The 16444-nt window shown below is 45.6% G+C and overlaps 1 protein-coding gene across 3 annotated transcripts in view; it reads right to left on the bottom strand.

The window, feature by feature from the left end:
• Nucleotides 1-8496: 8496 nt before the first annotated feature.
• The window catches only part of SKA2 (spindle and kinetochore associated complex subunit 2), a 31627-nt gene continuing 23679 nt past the window's right edge, over nt 8497-16444 (bottom strand). For 2 of the 3 annotated variants that reach the window (XM_038759343.1, XM_038759341.1), the window contains exons 2-4: nt 14511-14600; nt 11908-12084; nt 10141-10569 (exon numbers count right to left, since the gene is read on the bottom strand). In XM_038759343.1, the coding sequence (XP_038615271.1) occupies nt 10462-10569; nt 11908-12084; nt 14511-14600 (375 nt within the window). In that variant the 3' untranslated portion in view covers nt 10141-10461. Of the gene's footprint in view, nt 8948-10140; nt 10570-11907; nt 12085-14510; nt 14601-16444 lie in introns of those variants that run through there. The other variant, XM_038759342.1, reaches the window with a different exon arrangement.

The following is a 16444-nucleotide window of genomic DNA, read 5'->3' as shown; positions in this document are numbered from 1 at the left end:
GGCTCTCATTCAATCGTATTTATTGAGCGCTTACTGTGTGCAGGGCACCGTACTAAGCGCTCGGGCCGCTCCCCACACAACGCAGCGCCGCTGTCAAAGGGCTCCGACGCCTCCCCCAGCGGCCCTAACGACGGCTGAGGCGGCCCCGCACCGCCATCTCCACCCACCGGCCGCCCTCCCTCAGATGAGACGCGCATGCGCGCGCGCCGAACCACGTGATAACGGCCCGGGGGACACCGCGCGCGCCGGCGCGTGAGTGTGCGTATATGGAGGGAGGGCGCCGCGCATGCGCGCCCCCTCCGCCCACGTGCTGCGCTCGCTCCCGTGGGATTCTGGGAGGGGGCGGGGCGTGCTGCTCACACCTCTCTCCTTCATTCAATCGTATTTATTAATAATAATAATCAATCGTATTTATTGAGCGCTTACTATGTGCAGTCTAAAAGACTAGACAGGCTCACAGTCTAAATAATAATAATAATAATGGCATTTATTAAGCGCTTACTATGTGCAGAGCACTGTTCTAAGCGCTGGGGAATTGACAAGGCTATCAGGTCGCCCCATGTGGGGTTTTAATAGTCCTTCATTCAATCATCATCATCATCATCAATCGTATTTATTGAGCGCTTACTCTGTGCACTGTACTAAGCGCTTGGGAAGTACAAATTGGCAGCATATAGAGACATTCCCTACCCAACAGTGGGCTCTCATTCAATCGTACTTATTGAGCGCTTACTGTGCACAGGGCACCGTACTAAGCGCTCGGGCCGCTCCCCACACAACGCAGCACCGCCGTCAAGGGGCTCCGACGTCTCCCCCGCCGGCGGCCGCCATGGCCGGCGGCCCTAGCGACGGCTGAGGCGGCCCCGCGCCGCCATCTTCACCCACCGGCCGCCCTCCCTCAGAGGGGACGCGCACACGCGCGCGCCGGACCACGTGATAACGGCCCGCGGGACGCCGAGCGCGCGCGCGCCGGTGCGTGTGTGTGTGTGTGTATATGGGCAGAGGGGGGCGCCAAGAGCCAATGAGTGGGCAGGGCGCCGCGCATGCGCGCCCCTTCTGCCCACGTGCTGCGGTCGCTCCCGTGGGATTCTGGGAGGGGGCGGGGCGTGCTCCTCACACCTCTCCTCATTCATTCAATCGTATTTATCAATAATAATAATAATAGTGGCATTTATTAAGCGCTTACTATGTGCAGAGCACTGTTCTAAGCGCTGGGGAATTGACAAGGCGATCAGGTCGCCCCATGTGGGGCTTTAATAGTCCTTCATTCAATCATCATCATCAATCAGAGCACTGTACTAAGCGCTTGGGAAGTACAAATTGGCAACATGTAGAGACAGTCCCTACCCAACATTGGGCTCTCATTCAATCGTATTTATTGAGCGCTTACTGTGCGCAGGGCACCGTACTAAGCGCTCGGGCCGCTCCCCACACAACGCAGCGCCGCCGTCAAGGGGCTCCGACGTCTCCCCCGCCGGCGGCCGCCATGGCCGGCGGCCCTAACGACGGCTGAGGCGACCCCGCGCCGCCATCTTCACCCGCCGGCCGCCCTCCCTCAGATGAGACGCGCATGCGCGCGCGCGCCGGACCACGTGATAACGGCCCGGGGGACGCCGAGCGCGCGCGCGCGCCGGCACGTGAGTGTGCGTATATGAAGGGAGCGGGGCGCCGAGCGCGCGTGCGCCGGCGCGTGAGTGTGCGTGTGCGTGTGCGTATATGGAGGGAGGGGGGCGCCAACAGCCAATGAGCGGGGAGGGCGCCGCGCATGCGCGCCACCTCCGCCCACGTGCTGCGCTCGCTCCTGTGGGATTCTGGGAGGGGGCGTGGCATGCTGCTCACACCTCTCTCCTCTTCATCATCGTCAATAGTATGTATTGAGCGCTTACTGTGTGCAGAGCACTGTACTAAGCGCTTGGGAAGTACAAATTGGCAACACATAGAGACAGTCCCTACCCAACAGCGCGCCCCCTCCGCCCACGTGCTGCGCTCGCTCCCGTGGGATTCTGGGAGGGGGCGGGGCATGCTCCTCACACCTCTCATTCATTCAATCCTATCTATTAATAATAATCATCATCATCATCAATTGTATTTGAGCGCTTACTATGTGCAGTAATAATCATCAATCACATTTATTGAGCGCTTACTATGTGCAGTCTAAAAGACTAGACTTAGGCTTAGACTTTGGGTCAGACAGGCTCACAGTCTAAAAGACAGTGGGCTCACAGTCTAAATAATAATAATAATAATGGCATTTATTAAGCGCTTACTATGTGCAGAGCACTGTTCTAAGCGCTGGGGAATTGACAAGGCGATCAGGTCGCCCCATGTGGGGTTTTAATAGTCCTTCATTCAATCATCATCATCATCAATCGTATTTATTGAGCGCTTACTCTGTGCACTGTACTAAGCGCTTGGGAAGTACAAATTGGCAGCATATAGAGACATTCCCTACCCAACAGTGGGCTCTCATTCAATCGTATTTATTGAGCGCTTACTGTGCACAGGGCACCGTACTAAGCGCTCGGGCCGCTCCCCACACAACGCAGCGACGCCGTCAAGGGGCTCCGACGTCTCCCCCGCCGGCGGCCGCCATGGCCAGCGGCCCTAACGACGGCTGAGGCTGCCCCGTGTCACCATCTTCACCCGCCGGCCGCCCTCCCTCAGATGAGACGCGCATGCGCGCGCGGCCGGACCACGTGATAACGGCCCGGGGAACGCCGAGCGCGCGCGCGCGCGCCGGCACGTGAGTGTGCGTATATGAAGGGAGCGGGGCGCCGAGCGCGCGCGCATATGGAGGGAGGGGGGCGCCAACAGCCAATGAGCGGGGAGGGCGCCGCGCATGCGCGCCACCTCCGCCCACGTGCTGCGCTCGCTCCCGTGGGATTCTGGGAGGGGGCGTGGCATGCTGCTCACACCTCTCTCCTCTTCATCATCGTCAATCGTATGTATTGAGCGCTTACTATGTGCAGAGCACTGTACTAAGCGCTTGGGAAGTACAAATTGGCAACACATAGAGACAGTCCCTACCCAGCAGTGGGCTCACAGTCTAAAAGGGGGAGCATTCAATCGTATTTATTAATAATAATAATAATAATGGCATTTATTAAGCACTTACTATGTGCAGAGCACTGTTCTAAGCGCTGGGGAATTTACAAGGTGATCAGGTCGCCCCATGTGGGGCTTTAATAGTCCTTCATTCAATCATCATCAGCAGTCGTATTTATTGAGCGCTTACTGTGTGCAGAGCACTGTACTAAGCACTTGGGAAGTATAAGTTGGCAACATATAGAGACAGTCGCTACCCAACATTGGGCTCTCATTCAATCGTATTTATTGAGCGCTTACTGTGCGCAGGGCACCGTACTATCATCATCATCAATCGCATTTATTGAGCGCTTACTATGTGCAGAGCACTGTACTAGGCGCTTGGGAAGTACAAATTGGCAACATATAAAGACAGTCCCTACCCAACAGTGGGCTCACAGTCTAAAAGGGGGAGACAGGGAACAAAACCAAACATACTAACAAAATAAAATAAATAGAATAGATACGTACAAATAAAATAAATAAATAAATAAATAGAGTAATAAATATGTACAAACATATATACATATATACAGCTATATATATATATATATATACAACTAAGCACTTGGGAAGTACGCGTGGCTCAGTGGAAAGATCCCAGGCTTTGGAGTCAGAGGTCATGGGTTCAAATCCCAGCTCTGCCACTTGTCAGCTGGGTGACTTTGGGCAGGTCACTTCACTTCTCTGGGCTTCAGTTTATTTATTTATTTATTTATTTATTTTACCTGTACCTATCTAATAATAATAATAATGGCATTTATTAAGCGCTTACTACGTGCAGAGCACTGTTCCAATGAGAACTGTTGAATGAGAAGAGAGGTGTGAGCAAAATAAAATAGAATATTTTTGCACATGGTGAGCGCTTAGTAAATGGCCATCACTTCTAGACTGTGAACCCACTGTTGGGTAGGGACCGTCTCTCTATTTTTTTTTATAATGGCATTTATTAAGCGCTTACTATGTGCAGAGCACTGTTCTAAGCGCTGGGGAATTGACAAGGTGATCAGGTTGCCCCACGGGGGGCTCACAGTCGTAATCCCCATTTTACAGATGAGGGAACTGAGGCCCAGAGAAGTGAAGTGACTTGTCCAAAGTCACACAGTTGACGAGTGGCGGAGGCGGGATCTATTCTAGTTTATTTTCTTAGTATGTTTGCTTTTGTTGTCTGTCTCCCCTTTCTAGACTGTGAGCCCACTGTTGGGTAGGGACTGTCTCTAGATGTTGCCAGCTTGTACTTCCCAAGCGCTTAGTACAATGCTCTGCACACAGTAAGCGCTCAATAAGTATGATTGATTGATTGATTGATTCTCTGGGCCTCAGTTACCTCATCTGGAAAATGGGGATGAAGACTGTGAGCCCCATGAGGGACAACCTGATCACTTTGTAAGCTCCTCAGCGCTTAGAACAGTGCTTTGCACATAGTAAGCGCTTAATAAATGCCATTATAAAAAAAATAGAGAGACGGTCCATACCCAACAGTGGGTTCACAGTCTAGAAGTGATGGCCATTTACTAAGCGCTCACTATGTGCAATAAGTATAAATATTCTATTTTATTTTGCTCACACCTCTTTTCTCATTCAATCGTATTTATTAATAATAATAGTAATGATGGCATTTACTAAGCGCTCACTTACTGTGTGCAGAGCACTGTACTAAGCACTTGGGAAGTACAAGTTGGCAACATCTAGAGACAGTCCCTACCCAGCAGTGGGCTCACAGTCTAGAAGGGGGAGACAGAGAACAAAACCAAACATACTAACAAAATAAAATAAATAAAATAGATATGTATAAGTAAAATAAATAGAGTAATAAATATGTACAAACATATATACATATATACAGGTGCTGTGGGGAAGGGAAGGAGGTAAGATGGGGGGATGGAGAGGGGGCCAGATGCCAAGAAATTATCTCAACTTACTACTTGAAGAATAAATAACAATGGCATTTATTAACCACTTGCTATGTGCCAAGCCCGGTGCTAAACACTTTGGTAGCTACAGGATCATTAGATCAGACACACTGAGTGAAAAATCTGATTTTTTTTTTAAGGCATGAGACTTAAAAAGTTGATCAGAGCTTCTTGAGCTGACTCAAATCAGTGTACTAAGCCCTGGGTAGAAAACAGAGCCAGGAGAGATGGGGAGATCTTGATTCGGGATCCTGTCAGAAAAAGAAAAGAATGAGAGGGATGAAGTGGGTGGATATCCTTGGGTCCCCCGGTAAGGAAGCCAACAAACTGCATCTTTGCCCCAGTTATTTTGTGTGTTTTGTCGCCTCTTCTCCAACAGCAACATGAGCAACTCTCTCTCAGGCCTTCCTCACTTGCCTTTAACAGTTGATTGAAACAGAGACTTTTCCATCGTGGCTACAACTCTGACTCAGAGGCTGCTGAGAAGCGACTTCACGGGTATTACTTCTATGTTTCTCCTTGCAACAGAGATCAGATTGCTGTCTGAAACAACCTGCTTCTTCATTTCAGAAAATAACTCTGACCACTATAGAGCCTGGATGGCTGATAACCTTACTATAACTCGGGCTCCCTATTTTAATATCAGCAGACTATCAACCGCAGTCAGCTCAGAATTGCTAAATACTTCCTGTACTGAAGAAAATACTAAAAAAAAATCCTTTGAGGAAAACAGGGTGACTGACGTTCCCCAAGTGGTAAATGTCAACTACAATTTTATATTTGTCAATTACGTTTAAACCCCAGCAAAAGCAAAAGTAAAATAGCAATCAGATTCGAACACTTACACGATGGACAGGCTAGTAATGTTTTTCTTCCTCACTCTTTGCACCCTCCCATGGTTAAACATTTTACACACTACAATCTTATTCTTGAGAAACTGTGAGCCCACTGTTGGGTAGGGACTGTCTCTATATGTTGCCAATTTGTACTTCCCAAGCGCTTAGTACAGTGCTCTGCACATAGTAAGCGCTCAATAAATCCGATTGATGATGATGAGAAACACCTCCAATTTCACTGGCAACTTCGTGTAGCCTGCAGGACGGCTTGTGAAAAAGCTGCCTTTTTAAAGAGGCTCTATGCCTGAGAAGTCTCTTGCATTTAGTGATATAAAAGAACAAGTTTAAAGATAGATTATGATATTAATGGTAATATGGAATTTGCAAAAATGGAGATATTACAAATGAAGTGTAGGTATAAAACTTTTTCTAAGAAGTTTTCAGATCCTGACAAAAATGGATTTTTTTCTACTTTAAATACAAAATGTCAAGATTGCTCAAAGGCCATTTGTTACATTTAAATTTAAATTAGCATCAAATTCTTCCCATAATAATTTTATACTTACTCATTTTATTTGAATTAAAATTTACTGATTAAACCAGATGGATTGTTCTCTGAACTCAATCAATCATATTTATTGAGCGCTTACTGTGTGCAGAGCACTGTACTAAGCGCTTAACTCAAATCTTCAAACTCCATTTCAACAAATAACCAACTGATCATTTTAGAATGGGTTATTGGTCAGTACTGAAGCACAATCACTTCAGAGTGCAAAAATGATCATCTGAGGCTTAATTATTAAAAGTTCACTTGATATTGAGCTCGTTGTGGGCAGGAATGTGTCTGTTATACTGTACTCTCCCAAGTGCTTAGTACAGTGCTTTGCACACAGTAAGTGCTCAATAAATACGATTGAATGAATGAATATTCAAGCCTAATACAGGAGCTCTGAATTTATTTCTTTTTCACGGTATTTGTTAAGCGCTATGAGCCAGGCCCTGTCCTAAGCACGGCAGCGTACAACCAGGCTGGACACAGTCCCTGTCCCACATGGGGCTCACAGTCCTAATCCCCATTTTACAGAGGAGGTAACAGGCACAGAGAGGTGCAGTGACTTACCTGAGATCACACAGCAGACAAGTGGCAGAGCCCAGGTCTTTTGGACTTCCAAGCCCATGCTTTTTGTATCTGGAATCTAACAAAAGTCAGAGTGAGAGGGTCTGCCCGGCTCCCAACTTCTAAGAACCATGAAATACGCTCCTTTTACCATCATTAAGAGATATGGCTTTGGAGTCAGAAATCATGGGTTCAAATCCCGCCTCCGCCACTTGTCAGCTGTGTGACTTTGGGCAAGTCACTTAACTTCTTTGTGCCTCAGTTACCTCATCTGTAAAATGGGGATTAAGACTATGAGTCCCCCGAGGGACAAGCTGATCACCTTGTAACCCCCCAGCGCTTAGAACAGTGCTTTGCACATAGTAAGCGCTTAATAAATGCCATTATTATTATTATTCTCTTCTAATGTCCTCCCCCCAGTCACTGGACCGTGGCTTCTGGGTCTCACCTTCTTCCTGGTGTTGTTTTGGCTTGTGATTTTCTTCTTCTAGTTGTAGTAGTGGGTCTTGCTTTGGAAGCTACTGCTGTTCCCCCTGCAACTCCTGCGTCTTTATTACTTTTTTCAAATGGCATTTTGTTACGTACTTGCTATGTGCCAGGAACTTTAGTCAGTCAATCATATTTTTTGAGCGTGCCGAGTATTGCTGGGGTAGATACCAGATAGGTTAGACACAGTCCCTGTCCCAAGCTAGCTCTCTTCCTCCCTTCAAGGCCCTGCTGAGAGCTCCCCTCCTCCAGGAGGCCTTCCCAGACTGAGCCCCTTCCTTCCTCTCCCCCTCGTCCCCCTCTCCATCCCCCCCATCTTACCTCCTTCCCTTCCCCACAGCACCTGTATATATGTATATATGTTTGTACATATTTATTACTCTACTTATTTATTTTATTTGCACATATCTATCCTATTTATTTTATTTTGTTAGTATGTTTGGTTTTGTTCTCTGTCTCCCCCTTTTAGACTGTGAGCCCACTGTTGGGTAGGGACTGTGTCTATATGTTGCCAATTTGTACTTCCCAAGCGCTTAGTACAGTGCTCTGCACATAGTAAGCGCTCAATAAATACAATTGATGATGATGATGATGATGATGATATAGGGCTCAGTCTTAATCCCCATTTTACAGATGAGGGAACTGAGGCACAGAGAAGTGACTTGCCCAAGGTCACACAGACAAGTGGCAGAGCTGGGATTGGAAATCCAGGCCTGTGCTCTTTTCACTAAGCCCACACTGCTTTCTTGCTATGTTTTGCTTGTAGTTTTTATCTCTGAAGTAGATTTTGGGGACCCAAAGCTCCTCTGGGTATGCTTTGGGACCTTGTAAAGTCACCAGGCCATACGGGGCAAACCCAGAAGCCATCCCAGCCCTGGGAAGTTTTACGTCCGAGGCAGCAACTTCCCTGTTGGCTCCAAATCGCCGGTGGTTTCACGGAACTCCAAAAATGAACCATGGGGAGCTGAGTTTCCCCATGACAGCAGAGTCACCATTTAAGTGGATAAGTACAGAAGAAACGGCGGCAGCACCCAAAGCAAGAAGAAGCAAGGAGAACAGATAAGTTTACCGGTTTTATTATCAACGATCTCTCAGATCCAGCTTGAGTATTTCGTTAAAAACAACTCACTCAGAAACGAGGTATTACACAAAAACGTATTTTGCGGATGCAAGCAGACAAGAGATTTGGGCCATCAAAGAGGCCGCCCCCCATGCTTCCCCCACCCAATCACCTCCGCTTTCCACAGCAGATCTTCACACCCTCCCTTCAGCCAAGACTGTTGTTGGGAGTCCCCGAATGTGACTGGCAAACGGGGCAGCCCACTGGCTGATAGTAGTCCAGTCTACACCACTTGCCGTGTTCTGGCTACGCTTGGCCGGGAAGACGTAGGGACATGGACCACTTCTTGCTAGACGAGGCAGGATTGAGGGTGTCCGAGTAGCCAAACTTCTCACTCTACCAGCCTGAGGTTTCACTGTTTACCTTTCCTCCCACGATCTCAGGGAGCTGCCTGCAATGTAACCCCAAAATCCACATTAGAATAATAATAATGATTATGGCATTTGTTAAACGCTTACTATGGGCCAGCCACTCCACTAAGCGCTGAGGTGGATACAAACAAATCAGGTTGGACAGTCCCTGCCCCATGTGGGGCTCACTGTCTCGATCCCCATTCTACAGATGAGGTCACTGAGGCACAGAGAAGTCAAGTGACTTGCCCAAGGTCACACAGCAGACAAGTGGTGGAGCCAGGATTATGGTGGGAGGGGCAGGAGAGGAGTAGGTGGGAAGGGAAACCCCAGGACTGAACCTGATCCAGGGTTGCAGACCGGTACAAGGCAATGCTAACTCTTTATTCACTCAGTCATATTTACTGAGCACTTTCGGTGTGCATAGCACTGTACTAAGCACTTGGGAGAGTACAATATAACAAGAAACAGACACAGTCCCTGCCTACTCTTCCTCCAGGACCTAGGTTGGACATGGCTTGCATCAACCCCCACCTTCTTAGTCAGTCGTATTTATTGGGCGCTTTCTGTGTACAGAGCACTGTAGTAAGTGCTAGGGGGAGGACAATATGTAGACACATGTCCATACAATACACAGATGCAAGAATAAAGACACACTCCCTGCCCACAACGAGCTTACAATCTCCCTTCACTCCTAGCCGCTTACTTCAGAGAGCTGTGGGATCTTCCAACAGGCCAGGGATTTCTTGGCATCACCATAGTTCATGCCACCTCATCGAGGTGGCAGTGGCTTGGCCGTTCCTCTCCGGGCTGGGAATGAGAAAGGACGTTCCCTTGCTCCCTTACAGCCCTCGGCTCCAGCATTAGCTCAATGCTTTTTTTTTTCCATTCATTCATTCAATTGCATTTATTGAGCGCTTACTGTGTGCCGAGCACTGTACTAAGCGCTTGGGAAGTACAAGCCGGCAACATACAGAGACGGTCTCTACCCAACAACGGGCATTTACTGAGTGCTTACTTTATGCGGAGCACTATACTAAGTGCTTGGCCAAATACAACACAATAGAATTGGCAACACAATCCCTGCCCACCAAGAGTTTAGAGTCGACCAGCTACTAATGAAGTCACTTAACTTCTCTGTGCCTCAGTTTTCTCATCAGCAAAATGGAGATTCAATACCTGTTCTCATTCCTACTTAGACTGTGAGCCCCATGTGGGACCTATCTACCCCAGCGCGTGGCACTCAGTAAGCATTTAACAAAAACCAGTTATTATTATTACAGACCGAGACCATTAGTGTCCCGTGCAATTTTGTCATGTGAAATTATTCGTCCCAGAGCCCAAGAGAGGGCCAACTGCGGTTGTCACTTCCAGAGTATGACTTTGAGAGACTGTAGGATGGTGACACTTTTTATTTTTGAAAAAATGAATCACCCCCACATAAAGGTGCTACTTCCAGGGTATTTCATGGGGCTCGACGGGTTCCAAAGAAATGCATTATGCTTGCTTAAATTACCAAGTATTAATCCACGGACAAAAACATTCGTGCAAGAAATTATGTTACAATTGCCTTGTGCAAGCCTGTTCCTTTAGAAGCCTGATGTGTTAAGTGGGTTCTTAGCTTCTGTAACGCGGACTGCTCTTCTTCATCCAGAGGCGACAGCTAGAAAAAGAACAGTACACATGTTATTTCACAGGCTTAAAAGGCCTTCAGAAATCTCATGACTTTAATCCAAGTTACATCTCAAGTAGGGAGTAAAGAGGGGAGATAAAGACTATCCTAGGAGATAGGATTAGTTTTACCAAAACCCAGGTTTTCCCTATGCATTCTGGATAGATTGCATTTATGGAATTAGGAAACGTTTGCCCTATACATTTGCCCTACAAAACAGGCACTTTTGAATCAAGAGGAATGTGGGTTTGGATGAAACTGTATATAGGTACACTTGGTCTGGCACTCAATAGACAGTGGCTACAACACAAGCTTTTTTTATATGGCATTTGTTACTAAGTGGAGGAATGTGTACTAAGCGCTGGAGTCGATACAAGTTAACTGGGTTAGACATAGTCTATGTCCATGGGGTTCACAGTCTTAATCCCCATTTTACAGATGTAATAACCGAGGGACCGAAGGTGAAGTGACTTCTCCGGCTAGCCTCTCATCTCCCCACCTTCTCTGTTGCTTACATGCACTTGGATCTCTACCCCTTAAGCGCTTTGCTACTTACTCGACCCCCCCAGTATTTATGAACGTATCCTTGTACTTTTCTACTTCCCCTCTCTTTCATTTCTATCCTTATACTTTTCTACTTCTCCTCTCTTTCACTTATGTTATTTTAATGCTTCTTTCCCCCACTGGATTGTAAAATCCTTGAGGGGAGGGATCATGTCTCCCAACTCTAGTGAATTGTATTCTCTCAAGCGTTTAGTAGAGTGTTCTGCACCACTGCAATAAACACCAGTGACTGACTCTCAAGCGCTCAGTAGAGTGTTCCGCAACCACTGCAATAAACACCAGTGACTGATTGACTCTAGACTGTGAGCTCATTGAGGGCAGAGAATAATAATAATAATAAATAATAATGATGGCATTTGTTAAGCACTTACTATGTGCCAAGCACTGTTCTAAGCACTGGGGGAGATACAAGGTCATCAGGTTGTCCCACGTGGGGCTCTCAGTCTTAATCCCCATTTTACAGATGAGGGAACTGAGGCACAGAGAAGTGAAGTGACTTGCCCCAAGTCACACAGTTGACAAGTGGTGGATCCGGGATTAGAACCCATGACCTCTGACTCCCAAGCTCTTTCCACTGAGTCACACTCTTCTCCCAACAGAATGTGTCTGATGTTATATTGTGCTCTCCCAAGCGCTTCATACAGTACAGGCCCCCAGCGAGTTTATAGTCTAGAGATTATTGAAATTATTTCAGGATTCCTAGCTACTTGTTTCTCCCACTTCCCACATACGATCACGAATCCAACGTCAACTGGGATGCATTACCTCCATATTTGTTTGCTGCTGTAGTTGCTGTACCATTTTCATCGTGGCATCCAAAGTGGTACAGATGGAGGTCCTAGATTCTTTCTGTTCTTTAGCAACTTGTTCCAACTGGGCACACAGAGCTTTGTACCGAGACTTCACCTCTGACAACTCCTCTAAAAGCCTAACTGGGTTTGCCTGCATTGGAATAAAAGGAGTTTTAGATCATTAAAGCAGAAAATATTTGAGGGGGAGGCATTCAGAACTCTCAATTAGTACCCGGTTCATCCTTCTTTTAAAATACGTAACGCTTAACTACTTCTTCCCAAGTCACACTTCAGACAATTTTTCAAGTTCTGAAGTGCTGTTTAAAGCAGAAGAGATGACTTACGCTTGTTTTATTTGGACTTCCAGTAAAACCTACAATTCCCTCCTTTGTGCGTAATCGTATTAAATCCTTCATAGTATGTCAGGACATGTTGGGCTATAATGACATCACCTGGCAAAGTAAATTGGAGGCTTTCTCTAATTCCATTTCGAAGGTATCGGTAGCAGTCACTGAACCTTTTGCTTCAGGAGCTTGTGGCTTTTGATGGCTTTTTATCCCACCATATGCAGATTTAAACCTGGAAACTGCTTCTATGCGATGATGCTCTAATTCTTTTCAAAATCACACCAAAACCATAATTTCCAACTGAACATCCCTATCAAGAGACTCAGGAGGCCTTAGACTGATGAACAGGGTGACTTCAGCGTGGCTGAATGGAAAAAACCCAGGCTTGGGAGTCAGAGGTCATCAGTTCAAATCCCGGCTCCGCCACTCGTCAGCTGCGTGACTTTGGGCAAGTCACTTCACTTCTCTGAGCCTCAGTTACCTCATCTGGAAAATGGGGATTACGACTGTGAGCCCTACGTGGGACAACCTGATCACCTTGTAAACTCCCCAGTGCTTAGAACAGTGCTTTGAACATAGTAAGCACTTAATAAATGCTATTATTATTATTATTATGTATTGTAGGTACTTGTGTTCCTGATATAGGGTCACCCCTGTTTTGTTTTTTATGGTACCTGTTAAGCACTTACTATGTGCCAGGCACTGTACTAAGTGCTGGGGTAGGTACAAGCTAATCAGTTTGGACAGAGTCCAAGTCCCATGTGGGGCTCACAGTCTTCATTCCCGTTTTACAGATGAGGTACCCGAGGCTCAGAGAAATGAAGTGACTTTCCCAGGGTCATACAAGCAGACAAATGGTGGAGCTGGGATCAGGGATCCCTTTCTTCCTCTCCCCCTTGTCCCCCTCTCCATCCCCCCCATCTTACCTCCTTCCCTTCCCCACAGCACCTGTATATATGTATATATGTTTGTACATATTTATTACTCTATTTATTTTATTTGTACATATCTATCTTATTTATTTTATTTTGTTAGTATGTTTGGTTTTGTTCTCTGTCTCCCCCTTTTAGACTGTGAGCCCACTGTTGGGTAGGGACTGTCTCTATATGTTGCCAATTTGTACTTCCCAAGCGCTTAGTACAGTGCTCTGCACATAGTAAGCGCTCAATAAATACGATTGATGATGATGATGATGATGAGGGATGAGAAGCAGCGTGCCTAAGTGGAAAGACCACGGGCTTGGCAGTCAGAGGACATGGGTTTTCATCCCAGCTATGCCACTACTCTGCTGTGTGACCTTGAGCAAGTCACTTAACTTTTCTGTGCCTGAGACACCTCATCTGGAAAATGGGGATTAAGACTGTGAGTCCCATGTGAGACACCCTGATTACCTTATATCTACCCCAGCACTTAGAACAGTGCTCGGCATATAGTAAGCGCTTAATACCATAATTATTATTATTAGAACTCAGGGCTTTCTGACTCCGAGGCCCACGCTCTACCCACTAGGCCATGCTGCTTTCCTTCATATTGTTTCATCATATTTATATTCATTAAGTTTATGTTGTTTCATTGTAAAATTTGTAAGAAGGGGCTATATTCATTTTTTTAAAAAAGAAAACCACAATGTTTTGCTATAACTTTGCCTGGCCGCCACTAAATGTTAAAGTTACTTGATTTTCCTGCTTCAGTACAGGTCCCATTGTTATTTACCATGTTATAGACAATGAACATGTCAAAGTCATCATTTTATCATCTAACATCATGAATCAAAAATACCCGACAAGTGACCATAAAGTGAAGCAGTAGGAAAACCAGGAAATCATTCATTTGGGCACTAAATTAGGATGCTTTCACCAGCTTACTCCAACATCTCTCCCAACTTTACGATCACCACTGGAGTGTTATATTGCTTAAAATCATGCAAAATATTGTCAATTTTCATTAATCTTGTGTAAGAAATAGTTCACCGGAAATGAATCTCTCCCTATATATGTTCCTTCTTACGGCAAAATTAGATTCGCTTATCATTTCACTTAAAAGTTGCCTTTTTCCAGATCGTACTTTTGTTAAGCGAAGTGTAGACGTACTTGATTTTGAAACAGTGCAAGAACACAGGAGTCTACAATAAGGCATTAAAACTCAAGATCAAAATTCAGAACCTCATCCCATAGCCCTTTATCACGGCATTGATAAAAACCAGGTTATGTTTTCATGTTTTGCAGATTACCTCTCCAGAAGGGCTGTGTGGAAGGCTTTTCATAATTTCAAATTCCAGTTTATGCTGAATGTAATCCAGATCTGATTCTGCTTTCTGGAACTAAAACATGCATGAGCGGTCACAAATGGATTAATTTTGGAGAAAACCTTTCCCCTCCCCCGCAAAACCAAAAACACATAGATATAATCATTTAAATTCTCTGGTCTCCCGTTCCTACGGCTCTTGAATGGAAAAAAAAATCAGTGTTACCTTTGAAGCCAACCTACTCTTCCTAGATAATAATGAAAACAATGACGGCATTTGTTAAATAATAATGATGGCATTTTAAATGCTTACAACAGGCGCTGTTCCAAGCGCTGGGGTGGATACAAGCAAATCAAGTTGGACACGCATCTGATAAAATATTAGGAAACTCCACTGGATGGTCAACTTGAAGGTGGGCATCCTATTTTCTATCTCAGTGCTCTATACATAATAATTGCTCAATAAATACAGCTGATTGATAGATCTGCCTTTCACTGTGTATATATATAGCACTTAACCATATCTTGAATACTGCAAGCAAGGGGTCCACTCCCCAAATAACCACCACCACTCAAACCACCTGGGGTGAATGTCTTCCTGATGGGAAGCTAGTCCTTTCCCCCACCCCTAAGCAAATGGCCTGTGCAAGCAGATGCTCATTCTCTCTCTGATGAGACGATTGATGATGATGATGATGAGACAGCGGTATCACCCCGAATGTCAGAGCAGCCCTACTTAGGGGACACGCTGCTCACCCAGTATCGGGGAGGAACTTTTAAACTACACTTTCCCTGCCTCACTAACCTCTCCAGACGACTATGTCCAATCAATCAATGGTATTTATTGAGCGCTTGCTGTGTGAACTTCAATCTCGCAGAGCGATAACAGTTTACAACGTGAACAGCGCATTAGTCCCACATCGCGGTTTTCAGCCCTATTCTCACGCACATGTAGCGGGCTCTCCCATCAGCAGCCTCATTTTCAAAACAGGAAGATTTCTATCCTTGCTCCTTTTTCAGTCCCGCTCTCTGGAGGCTGCGATTTATACGCCCCGTTGGACTTTCTTGGTCTTTGCAAAAAATCTCACTGTATTACAGAGCAGCTGCTAAGACTTTCACACGTTCAATAATGAAGGCAAAACTTGGAGCTCTTATGAGTTTTCACTGGCAATCAAGCCAGACGCTGCACTGCAAATAACTTAAATCCCACAGAGTAACTGTTTAATAGTGAATCTTTTTCTTGCTCTAGCCTGCTGTTACTCCTCCTGCTAGTTCCCTCAGACTTTCAGTCTCCCTCTCTGGAGCACTGATTCTCCTGAAAAGGTACATTATCCCAATGAAAGGAGCTTAGGAAAACAAACCAACCTAAAACTAATCCCATAAATGAAAACATTAAGAGTTTCTCCTCCTTGGTCTTCACCATTCTGTGATTCAAGAAAGCTCTGAGTGACTAAACAGAGGCTGCCAGTGACTTGACTGTTCCTTCTAAGTACACTCAGGCATGCCCATTATTTATTATTATTAATAGTAATAATAATAATATTAATAGTATTTGTTAAGCACATACTGTATGCCAGGCACTGTACTAAATGCTGGGGTAGATACAACAAATCAGGTTGGACACAGTCCCTGTCCCACATGGGGCTCACAATCTCAATCCCCATTTTACAGATGAGGTAACTGAGGCCCAGAGAAGTGAAATGACTTGCCCAAGGTCTCACAGCAGACAAGAGGCAGAGCTGCCATCAGCTCCCCTACTGTATATAAACATGTAAAAAATGTTGCTCAAAGTACAGGATTTACACTATTATGAGATTTGAGAAATTCATGATCTAGTAACAAATTACATATAATCCAACATTCTTAATTTAGACTTTTTTACCATCATGAAAATACTAGCTGTCGTGACTCCTTTTCTTC

The sequence above is a fragment of the Tachyglossus aculeatus genome, chromosome 17 (assembly GCF_015852505.1).
Source record: "Tachyglossus aculeatus isolate mTacAcu1 chromosome 17, mTacAcu1.pri, whole genome shotgun sequence".
NCBI classification, from domain to species: domain Eukaryota; kingdom Metazoa; phylum Chordata; class Mammalia; order Monotremata; family Tachyglossidae; genus Tachyglossus; species Tachyglossus aculeatus.
The sequence above is the reverse complement of the archived record's forward strand: the minus strand, read 5'-3'. Positions and strand labels throughout refer to the sequence as shown.